The following is a 25,664-nucleotide window of genomic DNA, read 5'->3' as shown; positions in this document are numbered from 1 at the left end:
TCCTCAATGTGAACTCACCGATGTAACTTCAAGTAATTTAATCTGTAGAATCGTTTCTTACACGCCGAGCATTTAAACTGTTTCTCTCCTGTATGATCTCGTCGATGTACAGCCCGACCACCAGACATTAAATCACTTTCCACACACGCTGCCGTCAAACTCTCTCTCCGGTGTGGATTTACTGATTTCTTATCATCAACTCTCTCGATGGGTAATATAGTTCTTTACACACTATACACAAACTCTCTTTCCAGTGTGAATCTGTTGATGCTTTTTCAGATTGCTGTATACCCTATAACGTTTTGTACAATCATAGAATCGTACAGACAGGAGGCCATTCGGCCCATCGTGTCCGCACCGGTTGAGAAACGAGCCACCCGGCCTAATCCCACATTGCCGCACTTGGTCCGTGGCCCTGCAGGTCACGGCTCTTCAGGTGCACGTCCAGGGATTTTTTTAATGAGTTGAGGGTTTCTGCCTCTACCACCCTTTCAGGCAGTGAGTTCCAGACCCCCACCATCCTCTGGGTGAAAAAATGTTTCCTCATTTTCACTCTAATCCTTCCACCAATTATTTTAAATCTATGTCCCCTGGTTATTGACCACTCCGCTAAGGGAAATAGGTCCATCCTATCCACTCTATCTAGGCCCCTCCTAATTTTGTACACCTCAATCAAATCTCCCCTCAGCCTCCTCTGTTCCAAGAAAAACAACCCCAGTCTATCCAATCTGTCATCATAGCTAAAATTCTCCAGTCCTGGCAACATCCTCATAAATCTCCTCTGCACCCTCTCCAGTGCAATTACATCCTTCCTGTAATGTGGTGACCAGAACTGTACGCAGTACTCAAGCTGTGGCCTAACTAGTGTTTTATACAGTTCCAGCATAACATCCTGGCTTTTATATTCTATGCCTCGGCTAATAAAGGAAAGTATCCCGTATGCCTTCTTACCACTTTATCCACCTGTCCTGCAACCTTCAGAGATCTGTGGACATGCACTCCAAGGTCCCTCTATTCCTCTACACCTCTCAGTATCCTCCCATTTATTGTGTATTCCCTTGCCTTGTTTGCCCTCCTCAAATGCATTACCTCACATTTCTTTGGATTGAATTCCATTTGCCACTTTTCTGCCCACCTGACCAGTCCATTGATATCTTCCTGCAGTCTACAGCTTTCCTCCTCACTATCAACCACACGGCCAATTTTTTTGTCATCCGCAAATTTCTTAATCATGTTTAAATCCAAATCGTTAATGTATACCACAAAAAGCAAGGGACCTAGTACCGAGCCCAGCAGCACCCCACTGGAAACAACCTTCCAGTCACAAAAACACCCGTCGACCATTTCCCTTTGCTTCCTGCCACTGAACCAATTTTGGATCCAATTTGCCACATTCCCTTGGATCCCATGGGTCTTTACTTTTTTGACCAATCTGCCATGTGGGACCTTGTCAAAAGCCTTGCTCAAATCCATGCAGACTACATCAAATACACTACCTTCATCGACCCTCCATGTTACCTCCTCAAAAAATTCAATCAAGTTAGTCAGACACGACCTCCCCATAACAAATCCATGTTGACTGTCCTTGATTAGTCTGTGCCATTCGGCCCATCGTGCCTCTGCCAGCTCTTTGAAAGAGCTATCCAATTAGTCCCACTCTCTCCCCTTTTCCAGGAGTCCTGCAATTTTTTTCTCTTCAACTATTTATCCAATTCCCTTTTGAAAGTTATTATTGAATCTGTTTTCACCGCCCTTTCAGGCAGAGCATTCCAGATCATAACAACTCTCCTCTCTGGTTCTTTTGCCAATTACCTTAAATTACATGGAATTTACAGCAAAAGACAGGCCATTTGGCCCAACTGGTCTAGGCTGGTGTTTATGCTCCACACGAGCCTCCTCCCTCCCCTCTCCATCCAAACCTCTAAACTTATCAGCTTACCCTTCTATTCCTTTCTCCCTCATGTGCTTATCCAGCTTCCCTTTAAATTAATCTATGCTATTTGCCCCAACTGCTCCTATTTAGTTTCTCCCTATTTATTCTATTAAACCCCTCACAATTTTAAACCCCTCTATTAAAATTCCCCTTAACCTTCTCTGCTCTAAGGATAACAATCCCAGATCCTCCAGTCTCTCCATGTAACTGAAATCCCAGTGTTTTATAAAGGTTCAGGTCTTGATCTCAGTCACCAGTTCAGGTAATACTCTCACCTAGGAGGAACTGCAGGAATCTCAGACTATGCTGAGACTCAGTGAGGTGCACAACCGACATTTTAAATTCATTCTCGGGATGTGGGCGTCGCTGGCAAGTCCAGAATTTATTGTCCATCCCCTTGTTGCCCCTTGAGAAGATGGTGGTGGTGAGCTTTCGAACAAATCCTGAGTTATGAGACAGATTATACCCAAGGGTTCTGTACACAGTCAGGGAGCGAACCTGAGGGGCACTGGGATCAGTGTCTTGTTCCCCCTTAAACACAATTTGCAACAAAAACACACAACGTATGTCACCTGGACGAGAAAAAAATCACTTTTATTTACAAATATTCCGATCTGAACAAGTAGAAAAGTGACAATTAAAATGCCGCACACACACACTACTCCCAACACCCCCCTCCCGACAGCGAGTCTCTCCACACTGGGAGCGAGCCATACTGGTTATAAAAGTGAGCGGAGAGGGAGATTCAGCTCACTAACACCATGGGTTTCCGTCCTCTGATACCCCCCTCCCAACAGCCGGACCAGAGGTGTGCGTCCAGTGTAGGAGGAGTGGGCAGAGACTGGTGGACCTGGGTCCAGTGTCTGTGTCCCAGTGAGGTCGACCACCCCGGTCCCAGGACGACCTTTACATTGAGATCATAATTCCACCTGTCCTGACAACAGGTTCAATATCCGACAGACCTGAGAGTTGAGGACTCAGAGCTGACCCAGGAAGCCTACCACAATGACGCTGCAAACACTGCCCAGTATCGATCCCGCAGAAAAGACCACTCCACTCGTGGCCATCTTGAAGGGGTGGAAGAAATCGAAGGGCAGCTTCCAGTCAGCGGCCGGCTGGTTTCTGGGCGCTGGAGGGTATCGGGTGGTCTCGATGAAGGTGACGGAGGTTCTCAGAGATACTGAGCTAATCGAACACTGAGGTAAAGACCAATGTTTAGACTCTCAGCAGATCGAACTCACACTTCCGGTCACAATTATATTTATTGAGGTGAAAGAATCCAAGTTCCTTCATCACGGGTGAGATACAGAGTAAAGCTCACTCTACACTGTCCCATCAAACACTCCCAGGGCAGGTACAGAACGTGTTAGATACAGAGTAAAGCTCCCTCTACACTGTCCCATCAAACCCTCCCAGGGCAGGTACAGCACGGGTTAGATACAGAGTAAAGCTCCCTCTACACTGTCCCATCAAACACTCCCAAGGCAGGTGGAGCACGGGTTAGATACAGAGTAAAGCTCCCTCTACACTGTCCCATCAAACACTCCCAAGGCAGGTGGAGCACGGGTTAGATACAGAGTAAAGCTCCCTCTACACTGTCCCATCAAACACTCCCAAGACAGGTACAGCACGGGTTAGATACAAAGTAAAACTCCCTCTACACTGTCCCATCAAACACTCCCAGGGCAGGTACAGCACGGGTTAGATACAAAGTAAAGCTCCCTCTACACTGTCCCATCAAACACTCCCAGGGCAGGTACAGGGTTAGATACAGAGTAAAGCTCCCTCTACACTGTCCCATCAAACACTCCCAGGGCAGGTACAGCACGGGTTAGATACAGAGTAAAGCTCCCTCTACACTGTCCCATCAAACACTCCCAAGGCAGGTGGAGCACGGGTTAGATACAGAGTAAAGCTCCCTCTACACTGTCCCATCAAACACTCCCAGGGCAGGTACAGCACGGGTTAGATACAAAGTAAAACTCCCTCTACACTGTCCCATCAAACACTCCCAGGGCAGGTACAGGGTTAGATACAGAGTAAAGCTCCCTCTACACTGTCCCATCAAACACTCCCAGGGCAGGTACAGCACGGGTTAGATACAAAGTAACGCTACATAGAAACATAGAAAATAGGAGCAAGAGTCGGCCATTCGGCCCTTCGGGCCTGCTCCACCATTCAAAATGATCATGGCTGATCGTCTAACTCAGTACCCTGTTCCCGCTTTATCCCCATATCCCTTGATCCCTTTAGCATTAAGAAATATATCTATCTCCTTAAATACATGTAATGACTTGGCCTCCACTGCCTTCTGTGGTAGAGAATTCCACAGGTTCACCATCCTCCGAGTCAAGAAATTTCTCCTCATCTCGGTTCTAAATGACATACCCCGTATCCTGAGACTGTGACCCCTGATTCTGGACTCCCCATCCATCAGGAACATCCTCCCTGCATCTAGTCTGTCCAGTCCTGTTGGAATTTTATATGTTTCGATCAGATCACCTCTCTTCTGAACTCGAGTGAATATAGGCCTAGTCGACCCAATCTCTCCTCATACATCAGTCCTGCCATCCAAGGAATGAGTCAGGTAAACTTTCGTTGCACTCCCTCCACGGCAAGGACATCCTTCCTCAGATAAGGAGACCAAAACTGCACACAATACTCCAGATGTGGTCTCACCAAGGCCCTGAATAACTGCAATAAGACATTCCTGTTCCTGTACTGAAATCCTCTTGCAATGAAGGCCAACATTCCATTCGCCTTCCTAACTGCTTGCTGCACCTGAATGCTCTCTTTCAGCGACTGGTGTACAAGGACACCCAGGTCTCGTTGCACCTCCCCTTTTCCCAATCTATCACCATTCAGATAATAATCTGTTTTTACAACCAAAGTGGATAACCTCACTTATACTGCATGATCTTGCCCACTCACCCAACTTGTCTAAATCACATTGCAGCCTCTTTGCATCCTCCTCACAGCTCACATTCCACCCCAGCTTTGTGTTGTCTGTAAACTTGGAAATGTTACATCTAGTTCCCTCATCCAAATCATTGATATATATTGTGAATAGCTGGGGCCCAAGCACTGATCCCTGCGGTACCCCACTAGTCACTGCCTGCCACCCGGAAAAAGACCCATTTATTCCTACTCTCTGTTTCCTGTCTGTCAACCAATTCTCAATCCATGCCAGTATATTCCCCCCAATCCCATGTGCTTTAATTTTGCACACTAACCTCTTGTGTGGGACCTTATCAAAAGCCTTCTGAAAATCCAAATACACCACATCCACTGGTTCTCCCCTATCTATTCTCCTAGTTACATCTTCAAAAAACTCCAGTAGATTTGTTAACCATGATTTCCCTTTCATAAACCCATGCTGACTTTGTCCAATCCCGTTAATGTCTTCCAAGTGTTCTGTTATCACATCTTTTATAATAGACTCCAGCATTTTCCCCACTACTGATGTTAGGCTAACTGGTCTGTAATTCCCTGTTTTTTCTTTCCCTCCTTTTTTAAATAGTGGAGTTACATTTGCCACCCTCCAATCTGTAGGAACTGTTCCAGAGTCTATAGAATTTTGGAAGATGATCACCAATGCATCCATTATTTCCAGGGCCACTTCCTTTAGTACTCTGGGATGTAGATTATCAGGCCCTGGGGATTTGTCAGCCTTCAGCCCCATTAATTTCCTTAGCACTATTTTTTTTACTAATACTGGTTTCCTTCAGTTCCTCCCTCTCACGAGACTCTTGGTTCCCTAACATTTCTGGCAGGTTTATTGTGTCCTCCTTTGTGAAGACAGAACCAAAGTATGTGTTTAATTGTTCTGCACTTTCTTTGTTCCCCATTATCATTTCCCCCATTTCTGACTGTAAGGGACCTACATTTGTCTTCACTAATCTTTTTCTCTCGACATATTTATAGAAGCTTTAACAGTCAGTTTTTATGTTCTCTGCTAGTTCACTCTCATACTCTATTTTTCCCCTCTTAATCAATCTCTTTGTCCTCTTTTGCTGAATTCTGAACTGCTCCCAATCCTCAGGTTTGCCGCTTTTTCTGGCATTTTTATGTTTCCTCTTTGGATCTAATACTATCCCTAATTTCTTTTGTAAGCCACAGTTGAACCATCTTTCCTGTTTTATTTTTGTGCCAGACAGGAATGAATAATTGTTGTAATCCCTGCACATGTTCTTTAAATATTAGCCATTGCCTATCCACCGTCATCCCTTTCAGTAAAGTTCTCCAATCTATCCTCACCAACTCACACCTCATACTTTCGTAATTTCCTTTATTTAGATTCAGGACCCTAGTTTCGGATTCAACCACTTCACTCTCCATCTTAATGAGGAATTCTATCATGTTATGGTCGCTCTTCCCTAAGGGACCCCGCACAAGATTGTTAATTAATCCTTTCTCATTGCACAATACCCAGTCTAGATCGCCTGTTCTCCAGTTGGTTCCTCAATGTATTGGTCTAGAAAACCATCACGTACACACTCCAGGAATTCCTCCCCCACAGTATTATTGCGAATTTGGTTTGACCAATCTATATGTAGATTAAAGTCACCCATGAATTTTGCCCTTGTTTTCTCTGTCTTCCACTATTGCTTCTTCCCTTTCTGTCTTTTGTACCCTTCTTGCATGCGTCTCTAATTTCCTGTTTAATGCCCTCCCCTACATCTCCACTACTGTTTGGGGGCCTATAGACAACCCCCACCAACGTTTTCTGCCCCTTGGTGTTTTTTTGCTCCACCCATACAGATTCCACATTGTGATTTTCCGAGCCAATATCCTTCCTCACTATTGCATTGATTTCCTCCTTTACTAACACTACCCCCCACCTCCTTTCCCTTTTTGCCTGTCCTTCCTAAATATTGAATACCCCTGGATGTTCAGTTCCCATCACCCTGGTCACCCTGCAGCCATGTCTCCGTAATCGCAACTATATCATAACCGTTAATATCTATCTGCGCTGTTAATTCATCTACCTTATTGCGAATGCTCCGAGCATTAAGACACAATGCCTTTAGACTCTTCTTTTTAAGATTGCCAGTCATCTTTGTTTTATTTTGCACTATGGCCCTATTTGTTTTTTGCCCTTGCTTTCTCTGCGTTCCACTATCGCTTCTTCCCTTTCTGTCTTTTGTTTTTATCCTTGTTTCCCCCTCCTGTCTCCCTGCTCAGGTTCCCATCCCCCTGCCATTCGAGTTTAAACCTTCCCCAACAGCACTAGCAAACACCCCTGTGAGGTCATTGGTCCCGGTCCTGCTCGGGTGTAACCCGTCCCGCTTGTACAGGTCCCACCTTCCCCAGAACCGGTCCCAATGTCCCAGGAATCTAAATCCCTCCCTCCTACACCATCCCTGCAGCCACGCATTCATCTGGTCTATTCTCATTATGTTCTCAATCTGATCAATCTTGACTTGTTTGTAAGCTTTCTTCATTTCCTTGACACCAGTTTTCATTGCATCCACCGTAGTCTTTGTGTCTTTCAATGACTGTATGGTATAGTTGGCTTGTTCCATGTTGAATGGCTGCTGCATTAGGTTGTTCCTATACTCACTCGCACGTGGCACTGGTAGTAATCCTGAGATCACTACCTTTGAGGTCCTGCTTTTTAATTTATCTCCTAGCTAATTAAATTCACCTTGCAAGACCTCATCCCTTTTTTTTAAACCTATGTCGTTGGTACCAATATGGACCACGACTACTGGCTGTTCACCCTCCCCCTCCAGAATGCCCTGTAGCCACTCCGTGACATCCTTGACCCTAGCAGCAGGGAGGCAACATACCATCCTGGAATCATGTTTGCGACCACAGAAATGCCTATCTTCCCCTTACAATTGAATCCCCTATCACTATAGCCCCGCCACTCTTCTTCCTTCCTCCCCTCCTGTGCAGCTGAGCCACCCAGGGAGTGGGTAAAAATCAGATCAGCCATGATCTCATTGAATGCCGGAGCAGGCTCGAGGGGCCGAATGGCCTACTCCTGCTCCTATCTCTCATGGTCTTTTGGTCTAACCCGTGCTGTACCTTCCCAGGTAGTGTTTGATGGAACAGTCCAGTAGGAGCTTTGGTCTATATCTAACCCGTGCTGTTCCTGCCCTGCGATTGTTTAATGGGACAGTTTAGAAGGTGCTTTTCTCTGTATCTAACCCGGCTGTACCTGTTGTGGGAGTGTTTGATGGGACAGTGTAGAGGGAGTTTTCCTCTGTATCTAACCCGTGCTGTCCGTGCCCTGGGAGTGTTTGATGGGACAATTTAGAGTGAGCTTTACTATGTATCTCACCCTTGCGGTATCTGCCCTGGGAGATAGAGAGTAAAGCTCCCTCAACACTGTCCCATCAAACACTCCCAGGGCAGGTACAGCACGGGTTAGATACAGAGCAAAGCTCCCTCAACACTGTCCCAGCAAACACTCCCAGGGCAGGTACAGCACGGGTGAGATACAGAGTAAAGCTCCCTCTACACTGTCCCATCAAACACTCCCAGGGCAGGTACAGCACGGGTGAGATACAGAGTAAAGCTCCCTCTATACTGTCCCATCAAACACTCCCAGGGCAGGTACAGCACGGGTGAGATACAGAGTAAAGCTCACTCTACACTGTCCCATCAAACACTCCCAGGGCACGGACAGCACGGGTTAGATACAGAGGAAAACTCCCTCTACACTGTCCCATCAAACACTCCCACAACAGGTACAGCCGGGTTAGATACAGAGAAAAGCACCTTCTAAACTGTCCCATTAAACAATCACAGGGCAGGTATGGCACGGGTTAGATATAGACCAAAGCTCCTACTGGACTGTTCCATCAAACACTACCTGGGAAGGTACAGCACGGGTTAGACCAAAAGACCATGAGAGATAGGAGCAGGAGTAGGCCATTCGGCCCCTCGAGCCTGCTCCGGCATTCAATGAGATCATGGCTGATCTGATTTTTACCTCAACTCCACTCTCCCGCCCTTTCCCCATATCCTTTGACTCCCTTGCTGATCAAAAATTTGTCTAACTCAGCCTTGAATGTATTCAATGACTCAGCCTCCACAGCTTTTTGAGGTAAGGAATTCCAAAGATTCACGACCCTCTGGGAGAAGAAATTCCTCCTCATTTCTGTCTTAAGCGGGCGACCTCTTATTCTGAGACAATGCCCCCTAGTTTTAGATTCCCCCATGAGGGGTAACATCCTCTCAGCATCTACCCTATCGAGTCCCTTCAGAATCTTGTATGTTTCAATAAGATCTCCTCTCATTCTTCTAAACTCCAATGAGTATAGACCCAACCTGTTCAATCTTTCCTCATAAGACAACCCTTCCATACCCGGAATCAACCCAGTGAACCTTCTCTGAACTGCCTCCAATGCAAGTATGTCCTTCCTTAAATAAGGGCACCAGAACTGTACGCAGTACTCCAGGTGTGGTCTCACCAGCACCCTGTACAGTTGTAGTATGATTTCCCTGCTTTTATACTCCAGCCCCCTAGAAATAAAGGCCAATATTCCGTTTGCCTTCCGGATTACCTGCTGCACCTGTATGTTGACTTTTTGTGTTTCATGTACGAGGACACCCAGATCCCTCTGTACCGCAGCATTTTGTAGTATTTCTCCATTCAAATAATATTTTGCTTTTTTATTTTTCCTCCCAAAGTGGATGAGTTCACATTTTCCCACATTATATTCCATCTGCCAAATTTTTGCCCATTCTCTTAACCTGTCAATATCCCTTTGCAGACACTTTGTGTCCTCATCACAACTTGCTTTTCCACCTATCTTTATATCATCAGCAAATTTGGCCACAGGACACTCTGTTCCTTCATCCAAGTCATTGATATATATTGTAAATAGTTGAGGCCGCAGCACTGAGCCCTGTGGCACCCCACTAGTTACAGATTGCCATTTTGAAAATGGCCCTTTTATCCCGACTCTTTGTTTTCTGTTAGTTAGCCAATCCTCTATCCATGCCAGGATATTACCCCCAACACCATGAGTTCTTATCTTGTGCAGTAATCTTTTATGTGGCACCTTATCAAATGCCTCTTGGAAATCCAAATATACTGTATCCATTGGTTCCCCTTTATCAATCCTGCCTGTTACTTCCTCAAAGAACTCTAATAAATTTGTCAGACACGATTTCCCCTTCATAAAATCATGTTGACTCTCCTTGATTGTATTATGAGTCACTAAATGTCCTGCTACTACTTCCTGAATAATGAATTCTAGCATTTTCCCAATGACTGATGTTAGGCTAACTGGTCTATAGTTACCTGCTTTCTGTCTCACTCCCTTCTTGAATAGGGGTGTTACATTTGCGGTTTTCCAATCCGCTATCTATTCTACTAGTTACATCCTCAAAAAACTCCAGTAGATTTGTTAAGCATGATTTCCCTTTCATAAACCCATGCTGACTTTGTCCAATCCCATTAATGCCTTCCAAGTGTTCTGTTTTCACATCTTTTGTAATGGACTCTAGCAATTTCCCCACTACTGATGTTAGGCTAACTGGTCTGTAATTCCCTGTTTATTCTCTCCCTCCTTTTTTAAATAGTGGAGTTACATTTGCCACCCTCCAATCTGTAGGAACTGTTCCAGAGTCTATAGAATTTTGGAAGATGATCACCAATGCATCCACTATTTCCAGGGCCACTTCCTTTAGTACTCGGGGATGTAGATTATCAGGCCCTGGGGATTTGTAAGCCTTTAGCCCCAATAATTTCCTTAGCACTATTTTTTTTTTACTAATTCTGATTCCCTTCAGTTCCTCCCTCTCACTAGACCCTTGGTTCCCTAACATTTCTGGCAGGTTTATTGTGTCCTCCTTTGTGAAGACAGGACCAAAGTATGTGTTTAATTGTTCTGCCATTTCTTTGTTCCCTATTATAATTTCCCCCATTTCTGACTGTAAGGGACCTACATTTGTCTTCACTAATCTTTATCTCTCGACATATTTATAGAAGCTTTTACAGTCAGTTTTTATGTTCCCTGCTAGTTTACTCTCATACTCTATTTTTTCCCTCTTAATCAATCTCTTTGTCCTCCTTTACTGAATTCTGAACTGCTCCCAATCCTCAGGTTTGCCGCTTTTTCTGGCAATTTTGTATGTCTCCTCTTTGGATCTAATATTATCCCTAATTTCTTTTGTAAGCCACAGTTGAACCATCTTTCCTGTTTTATTTTTGTGCCAGACAGGAATGAATAATTGTTGTAATTCCTGCACACGTTCTTTAAATATTAGCCATTGCCTATCCACCGTCATCCCTTTTAGTAAAGTTCTCCAATCTATCCTCACCAACTCACATCTCATACTTTCGTAATTTCCTTTATTTAGATTCAGGACCCTAGTTTCGGATTCAACCACTTCACTCTCCATCTTAATGAGGAATTCTATCATGTTATGGTTGCTCTTCCCTAAGGGACCCCGCACAATAAGATTGTTAATTAATCCTTTCTCATTGCACAATACCCAGTCTAGGATCGCCTGTTCTCTAGTTGGTTCCTCAACGTATTGGTCTCGAAAACCATCACGTACACACTCCAGGAATTCCTCCCCCACAGTATTATTGCTAATTTGGTTTGACCAATCTATATGTAGATTAAAGTCACCCATGATTACAGTTGTACCCTTCTTGCATGCGTCTCTAATTTCCTGTTTAATGCCCTCCCCTACATCTCCACTACTGTTTAGGGGCCTATAAACAACCCCCACCAACATTTTCTGCCCCTTGGTGTTTCTTAGCTCCACCCATACAGATTCCACATCGTGATTTTCCGAGCCAATATCCTTCCTCACTATTGCATTGATTTCCTCCTTTACTAACAACGCTACCCCACCTCCTTTCCCTTTTTGCCTGTCCTTCCTAAACATTGACTATCCCTGGATGTTCAGTTCCCATCCTTGGCCACCCTGCAGCCATGTCTCTGTAATTGCAACTATATCATAACTGTTAATATCTATGTGCGCTGTTAATTCATCTACCTTATTACGAATGGTCCACGCATTAAGACACAATGCCTTTCGCCTTGTCTACTTAAGATTGCCAGTCATCTTAGTTTTATTTTGCCTTATGGCCCTATTTGTTTTTCGCCCTTGTTTTCTCTGCCTTCCACTATTGCTTCTTCCTTTTCTGTCTTTTGTTTCTATCCTTGTTTCCCCCTCCTCTGTCTCCCTGCTCAGGTTCCCATCCCCCTGCCATTCTAAACCTTCCCCAACAGCACTTGCAAACACCCCAGTGAGGACATTGGTCCCAGTCCTGCTCGGGTGTAACCCGTCTCGCTTGTACAGGTCCCATCTTCCCCAGAACCGGTCCCAATGTCCCAGGAATCTAAATTCCTCCCTCCAACACCATCCCTGCAGCCACGCATTCATCTGGTCTATTCTCCTGTTCCTGTACTCACTCGCACGTGGCACTGGTAGTAATCCTGAGATCACTACCTTTGAGGTCCTGCTTTTTAATTTATCTCCTAACTCCTTAAATTCACCTTGCAGGACCTCATCCCTTTTTTACCTATGTCGTTGCTACCGATATGGACCAGGACTACTGGCTGTTCACCCTCCCCCTCCAGAATGCCCTGCACCCGCTCCGTGACATCCCTGACCCTAGCACCAGGGAGGCGACATACCATCTTGATTGCCCTGTTTCCTTGTTGTAAACCTCTGTGTATTACCACAGATAATCCTGGTTCATCAACTAACTCTCTGGGCTTGAAGTGCATTCTGAGCTATGATACTCCACAAACTGTCTCATCCAGCTTCAATGCACATTCCACAAACTGTCTCATCCAGCTTCAATGCACATTCCACAAACTGTCTCATCCAGCTTCAATGCACATTCCACAAACTGTCTCATCCAGCTTCAATGCACATTCTACAAACTGCCTCGTCTAGCTTCAATGCACATTCTACAAACAGACTCGTCTAGCTTCAATGCACATATTCAACGCCTGGCCTGTTCACAGTCACAACCCCCCCACCCCTGCCTTCCCCACTTCAGGAGATGAAGCTGGCAGCTTTATAAAGTTGTGCAAATTCACTTTACTTTAAAAGAAAAGAGCAGAAAAGCTTGCATTCGTGTAACACCTTTCCAGACTTTGTAGCTAGAATCATACAGCACAGATGGAAGCCATTCTGGCCATTGTGCCTTTGTCGGCTCTTTGAAAGAGCTGTCTAATTGGTCCCACTCTCCTGCTCTTTCCCCATAGCCCTACAAATTTCTCCTTTTCAAATATTTATCCAATTCCCTTTTGAAAGTTATTACTGAACCTGCTTCCACCACCTTCACAGGTAGTGCATTCCAGGTCATAACAACTCACAGTGTAAAAAAAATTCTCCTCATCTCCTCCCTGGTTCTTTTGCCAATCACGTTAAATCTGTGTCCTCTGGTTACCGACCCTCCTGCCAGTGGGAACTGTTTCTCCTTATTTACTCTATTAAAACACTTCATAATTTTGAACGTCTCTATTAAATCTCCCCTTATCCTTCTCTAATCTAAGAACAATCCCAACTTCTCCAGTCACTCTAAATAACTGACGTCCCTCATTTCTGGCACCATTCTGGTAAATCTCCCCTTAACCCTCTCTGTTGTAAGGGGAACAATCCCAGCTTCTCCAGTCTCTCCACAGAACTGAAGTCCCTCATCCCTGGCACCATTCTAGTAAATCTCCTCTGCACCCTCTCCAAGGCCTTGACATCCTTCCTAAAGTGTGGTGCCCAGAATTGAACACAATACTCCAGCTGAGGCCTAACCAGTGATTTATAAAGTATTACTTTGTTAGTTATTTCCGTACTTACCCCTACATCCTGCCTCTGGTACTGGAAGCGGGCACCAAGCACAGCAGCCTGGGGATTGGCGAGAGGGCCCAAGTACGCCCACAGGATCTGAATCTCCAGTGCAAGGGACAGGGGGCAACTGGTGGCACACCTCACGCCCTGCAAAGAGGAAACGGTGCATTCAGTACCTCACCATGACAGTACAGCAAATGAGGCCTCACCCTCGAGACCCTGTGTGAAAGGCAGCTTCACCCTCAACAGCCTCTTTAAATAGGGTGCCTCACTGCTCGACCCCTTGACCCTCAGATCCCCCCCTTTAAAGGGGCAGCCTCATTGACAGAGACCCTTTTAAAGGAGACCCATTATTAAGGACTTTAATTTAAACTCCAGTGCCTCACCACCCACCCCACCCCAATCACTCACTCTCTGATTTCCCCACTCTGGGAATTGCCCGACCCATCTACCCCTCCACTCCCCGGGAAATGGTCTGATCCTCTCCTTCCACTCCATCCCCCCCGCAGGAATGGTCCAACCCTCTCCCCTCGCCCCCAACCCCGGGAATGGTCCGACCCTGCCTCCTCACCCACCCCCAACCGGGGAATGGTCTGACCCCCCCCCCCCCCCCCCCCCCCGGGAAGGTTCCAACCTCCACCCCTCATGGACTGTTCTGATCCGCCCCTCATTGACCAGCCAACAGACTAACACCTGCTAGGGAAGGTGGGCGGGGGGGTGTTTACCGGAGCCTCCGGCACGGGATTGATGATCCGGGTCAGACCCTCCGTCTCGCTGCCGCTGGCGTTCCCCAGAATGCCGAGAGAATTGATGGGACTCTCCCCCAGGAGCAGGAGGTTGATCTGTGTCTGGAGGTTGCTGCACATCTGTCCCGGGGTAAACCTGAACATTGGGGGAGACACAAAGTTCGTCAACAGTATTTTATTGTTCTTTAATCATTCTGGGCATGTGGGTATCACTGGCAAGGCCAGCATTTATTGCCCATCCCTAGATGCCCCTTGAGAAAGTGGTGGTGAGCCTTCTTCCTGGATTTGAGACCAGTGGATTGCTGGGCCACATCACCGGCCAGTTAAGAGTCAACCATGCCAGTGTGGGACTGGAGTCACATAAAACAGCATGCATTTATATAACACCTTTAACGGAGTAAAAAGTCCCAAGGGACTTCACAGGAGCGATTATCAAACATAAACTGACACTAAGCCGCATAAGGAGATATTAGGACAGGTGACCAAAAGCCTTGGTCAAAGAGGTAGGTTTTAAGGAGCGTCTTAAAAGGAGGAGAGAGTAGAGAGGCGGAGAAGTTTAGGGAGGGAATTTCAGAGCTTGAGGTGCAGACCAGGGAGGGAATTTCAGAGCTTGAGGTCCAGACCGGGTAAGGACAGCAGGTTTCCTTCCCTAAAGGACATTAATGAACCAGTTGGGTTTTTACGACAATCCGACAGGTTCCTGGACTCTTTTACTGATCCCAGCTTTTTATTTCTGGCAAAAAAAACCAGGGGGGATATGAGAATTTATTTAATGCAGCGAGTTGTAATGATCTGGAATGACCTGCCTGAAAGGGCGGAGGAAGCAGACTCGATAGTAACTTTCAAAAGGGAACTGGATCAATCCTCGAAAAGGAAATATTTGCAGGGCTATAGGGAAAGAGCAGGGGAATTGGACTAATAAATCCTATAGGGAATTCAGGAGAAACTTCTTTACCCAGAGAGTGGTTAGAATGTGGAACTCGCTACCACAAGGAGTAGTTGAGGCGAATAGCCTGCACCCTCTTGCATTTCAAGGGAAGCTGGATAAATACATGAGGGAGAAAGGAATAGAAGGTTATGCCGATAGGGTGAGATGAAGTAGGGAGGGAGGAGGCTCGTGTGGAGCATAAACACCGGCATGGATCTGTTGGGCTGAATGGCCTATTTCTGTGCCATAGTTTCCATGTAATTCGATGCAAGCCCAGGGGGTGAAGTGTCAGGTGGTGTGGGAACTGACTGTTAATAGCAGGTGTCAGGGGTTAGAGTCAGGAAGAGGGAAGAAAGTGAGGATTGTGAAGACCATGGTTGGTTGGTCGTGCGTGTGAAATATCTGGAGAACGATACTGTTGCTAATGAGCATGTGCAAAGGGGAGGAAGGTAGTCTGTTTGACCATGAGCACACGTAAATATTAACCCTGCGTGCTTATGAACGAACAGCAAGGGTCTCGGACTCCAGGAACAGCAAAACCTGTAAATTACGGATAATTTTACACACTGGCATTGAGAATCCCTACGTGGTCAGTTTTCAGTAAAATATTAAAATGTCTACGTGGCAAAGAAGCAGAATGCAAAATGGTTAGAAAGGGTTAATTAGTTAGTAACTGAGATTGATACAAGTGGCCTGGCCCTCCTGCTGGGCCATATGTTTGCTTAGTCAGCAGGCCTGCATTGTCTTATCAATGACAGGTCTTTGATGTGAGTCAAGGACTGGTCTGAATGTCTCCATGTTTATGGCAGATCAATATAGGGAACGAGCTTAGCCAAAGTTGAAAGACATTCCAGGTTGGGAGATAAGGAACAGAAGGAACAGGGAAGAACATTCCAAGTTGGAAGGTGAGGAAGTATCCCCTTTGATCTCTAACGAGGCAACGGAACTACGCTGCCTACATGAAAACCAAGAGCAGGAAGCTTGAGAAACTCGGCATCACCACCAGCAACGACCAAGCTTCCCCTGGTACCACGGTTGCAACCACAGGGAAGTCAATTGTCAATTTATCCGACCACACCCTTCAACCAGACGAAATCGAAGTTCTCAGCCGAGGGCTCAATTTCTGCCCCACTACCAAAATGGACCCCACTAGTCTCGCGGCGGACACAGAGGAATTCATCAGGAGAATGAGGCTCCGGGAATTCTACCACAAACCCCAAGATTTCAGCAGCGAACCCAATGAGACAATCGACGATCCGGAACAGCAGACAGAGGGATCCGCGGTACAGCAACCGAAGAGGAAAGAGTCAAACTGGACTCCTCCGGAGGGTCGCTGCCCTCAGCTGGACATGTATGCTCAAGCTGTCAGGAAATGCGTCAATGCCAGATTCATCAGCCGCACTCAGAAGACAGTCCAGAATGTCACCCGAGCACAACGCAACGCCATCAACGCTCTCAAGACCAACCGCAACATCGTCATCAAACCAGCGGACAAAGGAGGAGCCATAGTCATACAGAACAGAACAGACTATTGCAAAGAAGCATACCGACAACTGGACAACCAGGAACACTACAGACGGTTACCCGCAGATCCGACCAAAGAACACACCCACCAGCTCAACAAACTGATCAAGACCTTCGATCCAGACCTTCAAAGCATCCTACGCATTCTCATCCCACGTGATCCCCGCGTGGGAGACTTCTACTGCCTCCCAAAGATACACAAAGCCAACACACCCGGACGTCCCATCGTATCAGGCAACGGAACCCTGTGTGAGAACCTCTCTGGATACATCGAGGGCATCCTGAAACCCATCGTACAGGGAACCCCCAGCTTCTGTCGTGACACTACAGACTTCCTACAAAAACTCAGTACCCACGGACCAGTTGAACCAGGAACACTTCTCACCACGATGGACGTCTCGGCACTATACACCAGTATCCCCCACGATGACGGCATCGCTGCGACAGCATCAATACTCAACACCAACAACAGCCAATCTCCGGAAGCCATCCTACAACTCATCCGCTTCATCCTGGATCACAATGTCTTCACCTTCGATAACCAGTTCTTTACCCAAACACACGGAACAGCCATGGGGACCAAATTCGCACCCCAATACGCCAACATTTTCATGCACAAGTTCGAGCAGGACTTCTTCACTGCACAAGACCTCCAACCAACACTATACACCAGATACATCGACGACATTTTCTTTCTATGGACCCACGGCAAGGAATCACTAAAGAGACTACACGATAACATCAACAAGTTCCATCCCACCATCAAGCTCACCATGGACTACTCCTCAGAATCAGTTTCTTTCTTGGACACACGAATCTCCATCAAAGACGGGCACCTCAGCACCTCACTCTACCGCAAGCCCACGGACAACCTCACGATGCTCCACTTTTCCAGCTTCCACCCTAACCACGTCAAAGAGGCCATCCCCTATGGACAGGCCCTGCGAATACACAGGGTCTGCTCAGACGAGGAGGAACGCGATGGACACCTACAGACGCTGAAAGACGCCCTAGTAAGAACGGGATATGACGCTCGACTCATCGATCGACAGTTCCGACGGGCCACAGCAAAAAATCGCATAGACCTCCTCAGGAGACTAACACGGGACGCAACCAACAGAGTACCCTTTGTCGTCCAGTACTTCCCCGGAGCGGAGAAACTACGCCATGTTCTCCGCAGCCTTCAACATGTCATCAATGAGGACAAACACCTCGCTATGGCCATCCCCACACCTCCACTACTCGCCTTTAAACAGCCACCCAACCTCAAACAGACCATCGTTCGCAGCAAACTACCTAGCTTTCAAGAGAACAGCGTCCACGACGCCACACAACCCTGCCACGGTAACCTCTGCAAGACATGCCAGATCATCGACACAGATACCACCATCACACGAGATGACACCACCCACCAGGTGCATGGTTCATACTCCTGTGACTCAGCCAACGTTGTCTACCTCATACGTTGCAGGAAAGGATGCCCCAGAGCATGGTACATTGGCGAGACCATGCAGACGCTGCGACAACGGATGAACGGACACCGCGCAACAATCGCCAAACAGGAGGGTTCCCTCCCAGTCGGGGAACACTTCAGCAGTCATGGACATTCATCCACCGACCTTCGGGTAAGCGTACTCCAAGGCGGCCTTCGAGACACACGACAACGCAAAATCGTCGAGCAGAAATTGATAGCCAAGTTCCGCACCCATGAGGACGGCCTCAACCGGGATCTTGGGTTCATGTCACGCTACACGTTACCCCACCAGCGAACAAATGTTATCTGTTTTTAATATAATGGGTCATTTGCTGGCTCTCTCTGCCTTCCGGATGTTTCTGCCTCTCTCTGTGTTTTTTTTTCTCTTTTTTTTTTCCCTGTTTGTTTTTTTATTGAATGTGTATTCGGAGGTTCTGCAGGTAACACCTCTCTGTCTGAACACGGTGATTGCCTTGGCAACGGGCAGTTGCAGAGGCAGTCTGTAAACACCATTTATTATTGTTCAATATGTATAAATGCGTAGGCTTCAAGGAGATCTTGAAACATTTGCCTGAGGAAGGAGAAAATCTCCGAAAGCTTGTGAATTTAAAATAAAATTGCTGGACTATAACTTGGTGTTGTAAAATTGTTTACAATTGTCAACCCCAGTCCATCACCGGCATCTCCACATCATGACTACCATCGACACCACAAACTGCCGGCTCACAGTGGAAAGGATATCCAAGAAGATCGCGCATTTAGACACAGACATCAAGTTTTTACAGAGCTGCAAGAAAGCAGACAAGATCCCGAAAGGACTCCAGATCACGAACCCACTCAAGTCCACATACAACTCGGATTACGCTGAGAGACTCTGCCGCCGTACCTCTCGCACACTCCGCAACCATCTCATACACCAACTCTACAGCAGACGCCACAACCTCGAAACCAAGATAGAGTCCATACTCTCAACCTGTACTCAGGACACAGCAGACCAGCTACGTTATACCGCCAAACAGACGAGGCAACGGAACTACGCTGCCTACATGAAAACCAAGAGCAGGAAGCTTGAGAAACTCGGCATCACCACCAGCAACGACCAAGCTTCCCCTGGTACCACGGTTGCAACCACAGGGAAGTCAATTGTCAATTTATCCGACCACACCCTTCAACCAGACGAAATCGAAGTTCTCAGCCGAGGGCTCAATTTCTGCCCCACTACCAAAATGGACCCCACTAGTCTCGCGGCGGACACAGAGGAATTCATCAGGAGAATGAGGCTCCGGGAATTCTACCACAAACCCCAAGATTTCAGCAGCGAACCCAATGAGACAATCGACGATCCGGAACAGCAGACAGAGGGATCCGCGGTACAGCAACCGAAGAGGAAAGAGTCAAACTGGACTCCTCCGGAGGGTCGCTGCCCTCAGCTGGACATGTATGCTCAAGCTGTCAGGAAATGCGTCAATGCCAGATTCATCAGCCGCACTCAGAAGACAGTCCAGAATGTCACCCGAGCACAACGCAACGCCATCAACGCTCTCAAGACCAACCGCAACATCGTCATCAAACCAGCGGACAAAGGAGGAGCCATAGTCATACAGAACAGAACAGACTATTGCAAAGAAGCATACCGACAACTGGACAACCAGGAACACTACAGACGGTTACCCGCAGATCCGACCAAAGAACACACCCACCAGCTCAACAAACTGATCAAGACCTTCGATCCAGACCTTCAAAGCATCCTACGCATTCTCATCCCACGTGATCCCCGCGTGGGAGACTTCTACTGCCTCCCAAAGATACACAAAGCCAACACACCCGGACGTCCCATCGTATCAGGCAACGGAACCCTGTGTGAGAACCTCTCTGGATACATCGAGGGCATCCTGAAACCCATCGTACAGGGAACCCCCAGCTTCTGTCGTGACACTACAGACTTCCTACAAAAACTCAGTACCCACGGACCAGTTGAACCAGGAACACTTCTCACCACGATGGACGTCTCGGCACTATACACCAGTATCCCCCACGATGACGGCATCGCTGCGACAGCATCAATACTCAACACCAACAACAGCCAATCTCCGGAAGCCATCCTACAACTCATCCGCTTCATCCTGGATCACAATGTCTTCACCTTCGATAACCAGTTCTTTACCCAAACACACGGAACAGCCATGGGGACCAAATTCGCACCCCAATACGCCAACATTTTCATGCACAAGTTCGAGCAGGACTTCTTCACTGCACAAGACCTCCAACCAACACTATACACCAGATACATCGACGACATTTTCTTTCTATGGACCCACGGCAAGGAATCACTAAAGAGACTACACGATAACATCAACAAGTTCCATCCCACCATCAAGCTCACCATGGACTACTCCTCAGAATCAGTTTCTTTCTTGGACACACGAATCTCCATCAAAGACGGGCACCTCAGCACCTCACTCTACCGCAAGCCCACGGACAACCTCACGATGCTCCACTTTTCCAGCTTCCACCCTAACCACGTCAAAGAGGCCATCCCCTATGGACAGGCCCTGCGAATACACAGGGTCTGCTCAGACGAGGAGGAACGCGATGGACACCTACAGACGCTGAAAGACGCCCTAGTAAGAACGGGATATGACGCTCGACTCATCGATCGACAGTTCCGACGGGCCACAGCAAAAAATCGCATAGACCTCCTCAGGAGACTAACACGGGACGCAACCAACAGAGTACCCTTTGTCGTCCAGTACTTCCCCGGAGCGGAGAAACTACGCCATGTTCTCCGCAGCCTTCAACATGTCATCAATGAGGACAAACACCTCGCTATGGCCATCCCCACACCTCCACTACTCGCCTTTAAACAGCCACCCAACCTCAAACAGACCATCGTTCGCAGCAAACTACCTAGCTTTCAAGAGAACAGCGTCCACGACGCCACACAACCCTGCCACGGTAACCTCTGCAAGACATGCCAGATCATCGACACAGATACCACCATCACACGAGATGACACCACCCACCAGGTGCATGGTTCATACTCCTGTGACTCAGCCAACGTTGTCTACCTCATACGTTGCAGGAAAGGATGCCCCAGAGCATGGTACATTGGCGAGACCATGCAGACGCTGCGACAACGGATGAACGGACACCGCGCAACAATCGCCAAACAGGAGGGTTCCCTCCCAGTCGGGGAACACTTCAGCAGTCATGGACATTCATCCACCGACCTTCGGGTAAGCGTACTCCAAGGCGGCCTTCGAGACACACGACAACGCAAAATCGTCGAGCAGAAATTGATAGCCAAGTTCCGCACCCATGAGGACGGCCTCAACCGGGATCTTGGGTTCATGTCACGCTACACGTTACCCCACCAGCGAACAAATGTTATCTGTTTTTAATATAATGGGTCATTTGCTGGCTCTCTCTGCCTTCCGGATGTTTCTGCCTCTCTCTGTGTTTTTTTTTCTCTTTTTTTTTCCCTGTTTGTTTTTTTATTGAATGTGTATTCGGAGGTTCTGCAGGTAACACCTCTCTGTCTGAACACGGTGATTGCCTTGGCAACGGGCAGTTGCAGAGGCAGTCTGTAAACACCATTTATTATTGTTCAATATGTATAAATGCGTAGGCTTCAAGGAGATCTTGAAACATTTGCCTGAGGAAGGAGAAAATCTCCGAAAGCTTGTGAATTTAAAATAAAATTGCTGGACTATAACTTGGTGTTGTAAAATTGTTTACAATTGATGTCTAACAGCAGCATGATCAGCACATGGACGATCTATGATTGGCCGGAAATAATGTAACCTCGCATGGCAACCTATGCCCGGCTTATGATTGGTGTTGACCCTCGTTAAGTATGTTCCAACCCTATTCATCTGTATAAAAACGTGTGGATTTCTGTATGTTTTTGTTCTTGCTCTGTCAGCATAGAGGGACTCTATCAGGAGTCCAAATCAATGCTGCAGACTAAGAACCCTGCTATTAAAGATGTGTTGAACTTTAAAATGTATTCGACTTCAGTTATTACTGAACCAGACTGAGGGGAAAGAATCCGGATCGTCAGCATCAGCATGCTCTATTATTGCAGGTGTCGTCATTTACAAAATGGTAATTTTATGTACTGTAAAAAATTTCAGTACAATGTGGAGTTCGTTAACCAGCATCCATAGCAGCAGACAAACCGTCCTATCCCTGGGATCGAGCCGTCGATTAAATCAATCCTAGACAAACCGTCCTATCCCTGGGATCGAGCTGTGTATTAATTCAATCCTAGACAAACCGTCCTATCCCTGGGATCGAGCCGTCGATTAAATCAATCCTAGACAAACCGTCCTATCCCTGGGATCCAGCCGTGTATTAATTCAATCCCAGACAAACCATCCTATCCCTGGGATCGAGCCGTGTATTAATTCAATCCCAGACAAACCGTCCTATCCCTGGGATCCAGCCGTGTATTAATTCAATCCCAGACAAACCGTCCTATCCCTGGGATCCAGCCGTGTATTAATTCAATCCCAGACAAACCAACCTATCCCTGGGATCGAGCTGTGTATTAATTCAATCCCAGACAAACCGTCCTATCCCTGGGATCGAGCCGTGTATTAATTCAATCCTAGACAAACCGTCCTATCCCTGGGATCGAGCTGTGTATTAATTCAATCCCAGACAAACCGCCCTATCCCTGGGATCGAGCCGTGTATTAATTCAATCCCAGACAAACCGTCCTATCCCTGGGATCGAGCCGTGTATTAATTCAATCCCAGACAAACCGTCCTATCCCTGGGATCGAGCCGTGTATTAATTCAATCCCAGACAAACCGCCCTATCTCTGGGATCGAGCTGTGTATTAATTCAATCCCAGACAAACCGTCCTATCCCTGGGATCGAGCCGTGTATGAATTCAATCCCAGACAAACCGCCCTATCCCTGGGATCGAGCCGTGTATTAATTCAATCCCAGACAAACCGTCCTATCCCTGGGATCGAGCCGTGTATGAATTCAATCCCAGACAAACCGCCCTATCCCTGGGATCGAGCCGTGTATTAATTCAATCCTAGACAAACCGTCCTATCCCTGGGATCGAGCCGTGTATTAATTCAATCCCAGACAAACCGCCCTATCTCTGGGATCGAGCCGTGTATTAATTCAATCCTAGACAAACCGTCCTATCCCTGGGATCGAGCAGTGTATTAATTCAATCCCAGACAAACCGTCCTATCCCTGGGATCGAGCAGTGTATTAATTCAATCCCAGACAAACCGTCCTATCCCTGGGATCGAGCCGTGTATTAATTCAATCCTAGACAAACCGTCCTATCCCTGGGATCGAGCCGTGTATTAATTCAATCCCAGACAAACCGCCCTATCTCTGGGATCGAGCCGTGTATTAATTCAATCCTAGACAAACCGTCCTATCCCTGGGATCGAGCCGTGTATTAATTCAATCCCAGACAAACCGCCCTATCTCTGGGATCGAGCTGTGTATTAATTCAATCCCAGACAAACCGTCCTATCCCTGGGATCGAGCTGTGTATTAATTCAATCCCAGACAAACCGCCCTATCTCTGGGATCGAGCCGTGTATTAATTCAATCCCAGACAAACCGTCCTATCCCTGGGATCGAGCTGTGTATTAATTCAATCCCAGACAAACCGCCCTATCCATGGGATCGAGCCGTGTATTAATTCAATCCCAGACAAACCGTCCTATCCCTGGGATCGAGCTGTGTATTAATTCAATCCTAGACAAACCGTCCTATCCCTGGGATCGAGCCGTGTATTAATTCAATCCCAGACAAACCGCCCTATCCCTGGGATCGAGCTGTGTATTAATTCAATCCGAGACAAACCGTCCTATCCCTGGGTTCCAGCCGTGTATTCATTCAATCCCAGAGAAACCATCCTATCCCTGGGATCCAGCCGTGTATTAATTCAATCCCAGACAAACCGTCCTTTCCCTGGGATCCAGCCGTGTATTAGTTCAATCCCAGATAAACCGTCCTATCCCTGGGATCGAGCCGTGTATTAATTCAATCCCAGATAAACCGTCCTATCCCTGGGATCCAGCCTTGTATTAGTTCAATCCCAGAGAAACTGCCCTATCCCTGGGATCGAGCCGTGTATTAATTCAATCCCAGACAAACCGTCCTATCCCTGGGATCGAGCCGTGTATTAATTCAATCCCAGACAAACCGTCCTATCCCTGGGATCGAGCCGTGTATTAATTCAATCCCAGATAAACCGTCCTATCCCTGGGATCGAGCCGTGTATTAATTCAATCCCAGACAAACCGTCCTTTCCCTGGGATCGAGCCGTGTATTAATTCAATCCCAGACAAACCGTCCTATCCCTGGGATCGAGCCGTGTATTAATTCAATCCCAGACAAACCGTCCTATCCCTGGGATCGAGCCGTGTATTAATTCAATCCCAGACAAACGGTCCTATCCCTGGGATCGAGCAGTGTATCAATTCAATCCCAGACAAACCATCCTATCCCTGGGATCGAGCTGTGTATTAATTCAATCCCAGACAAACCGTCCTATCCCTGGGATCGAGCTGTGTATGAATTCAATCCCAGACAAACCGTCCTATCCCTGGGATCGAGCTGTGTATTAATTCAATCCCAGACAAACCGTGCTATCCCTGGGATCGAGCTGTATATTAATTCAATCCCAGACAAACCGTCCTATCCCTGGGATCGAGCCGTGTATTAATTCAATCCCAGACAAACCGTCCTATCCCTGGGATCGAGCTGTGTATTAATTCAATCCCAGAAAAACCGTCCTATCCCTGGGATCGAGCAGTGTATTAATTCAATCCCAGACAAACCGCCCTATCCCTGGGATCGAGCCGTGTATTAATTCAATCCCAGACAAACCGTCCTATCCCTGGGATCCAGCCGTGTATTAATTCAATCCCAGACAAACCGTCCTATCCCTGGGATCGAGCTGTGTATTAATTCAATCCCAGACAAACAATCCTATCCGTGGGATCGAGCTGTGTATTAATTCAATCCCAGACAAACCGTCCTATCCCTGGGATCGAGCTGTGTATTAATTCAATCCGAGACAAACCGTCCTATCCCTGGGATCGAGCTGTGTATTAATTCAATCCCAGACAAACCATCCTATCCCTGGGATCGAGCTGTGTATTAATTCAATCCCAGACAAACCATCCTATCCCTGGGATCCAGCCGTGTATTAATTCAATCCCAGATAAACCGTCCTATCCCTGGGATCGAGCCGTGTATTAATTCAATCCCAGACAAACCGCCCTATCCCTGGGATCG

General features: G+C 47.1%; 1 protein-coding gene across 2 annotated transcripts in view; it reads right to left on the bottom strand.

The window, feature by feature from the left end:
• Positions 1–2,508: 2,508 nt before the first annotated feature.
• The window catches only part of LOC137309880 (tectonic-3-like), a 136,382-nt gene continuing 113,226 nt past the window's right edge, over positions 2,509–25,664 (bottom strand). For both annotated transcript variants that reach the window (XM_067977899.1, XM_067977898.1), the window contains 3 exons: positions 14,431–14,587; positions 13,715–13,852; positions 2,509–3,129 (listed from right to left, as the gene is read on the bottom strand). In XM_067977899.1, coding sequence (XP_067834000.1) covers positions 2,911–3,129; positions 13,715–13,852; positions 14,431–14,587 — 514 coding nt within the window. In that variant the 3' untranslated portion in view covers positions 2,509–2,910. The remainder of the gene's footprint in view (positions 3,130–13,714; positions 13,853–14,430; positions 14,588–25,664) is intronic.

This window comes from Heptranchias perlo, unplaced genomic scaffold, assembly GCF_035084215.1.
Source record: "Heptranchias perlo isolate sHepPer1 unplaced genomic scaffold, sHepPer1.hap1 HAP1_SCAFFOLD_188, whole genome shotgun sequence".
Taxonomy (NCBI): Eukaryota; Metazoa; Chordata; class Chondrichthyes; order Hexanchiformes; family Hexanchidae; genus Heptranchias; species Heptranchias perlo.
This window is presented reverse-complemented; position numbering and strand designations above follow the sequence as displayed.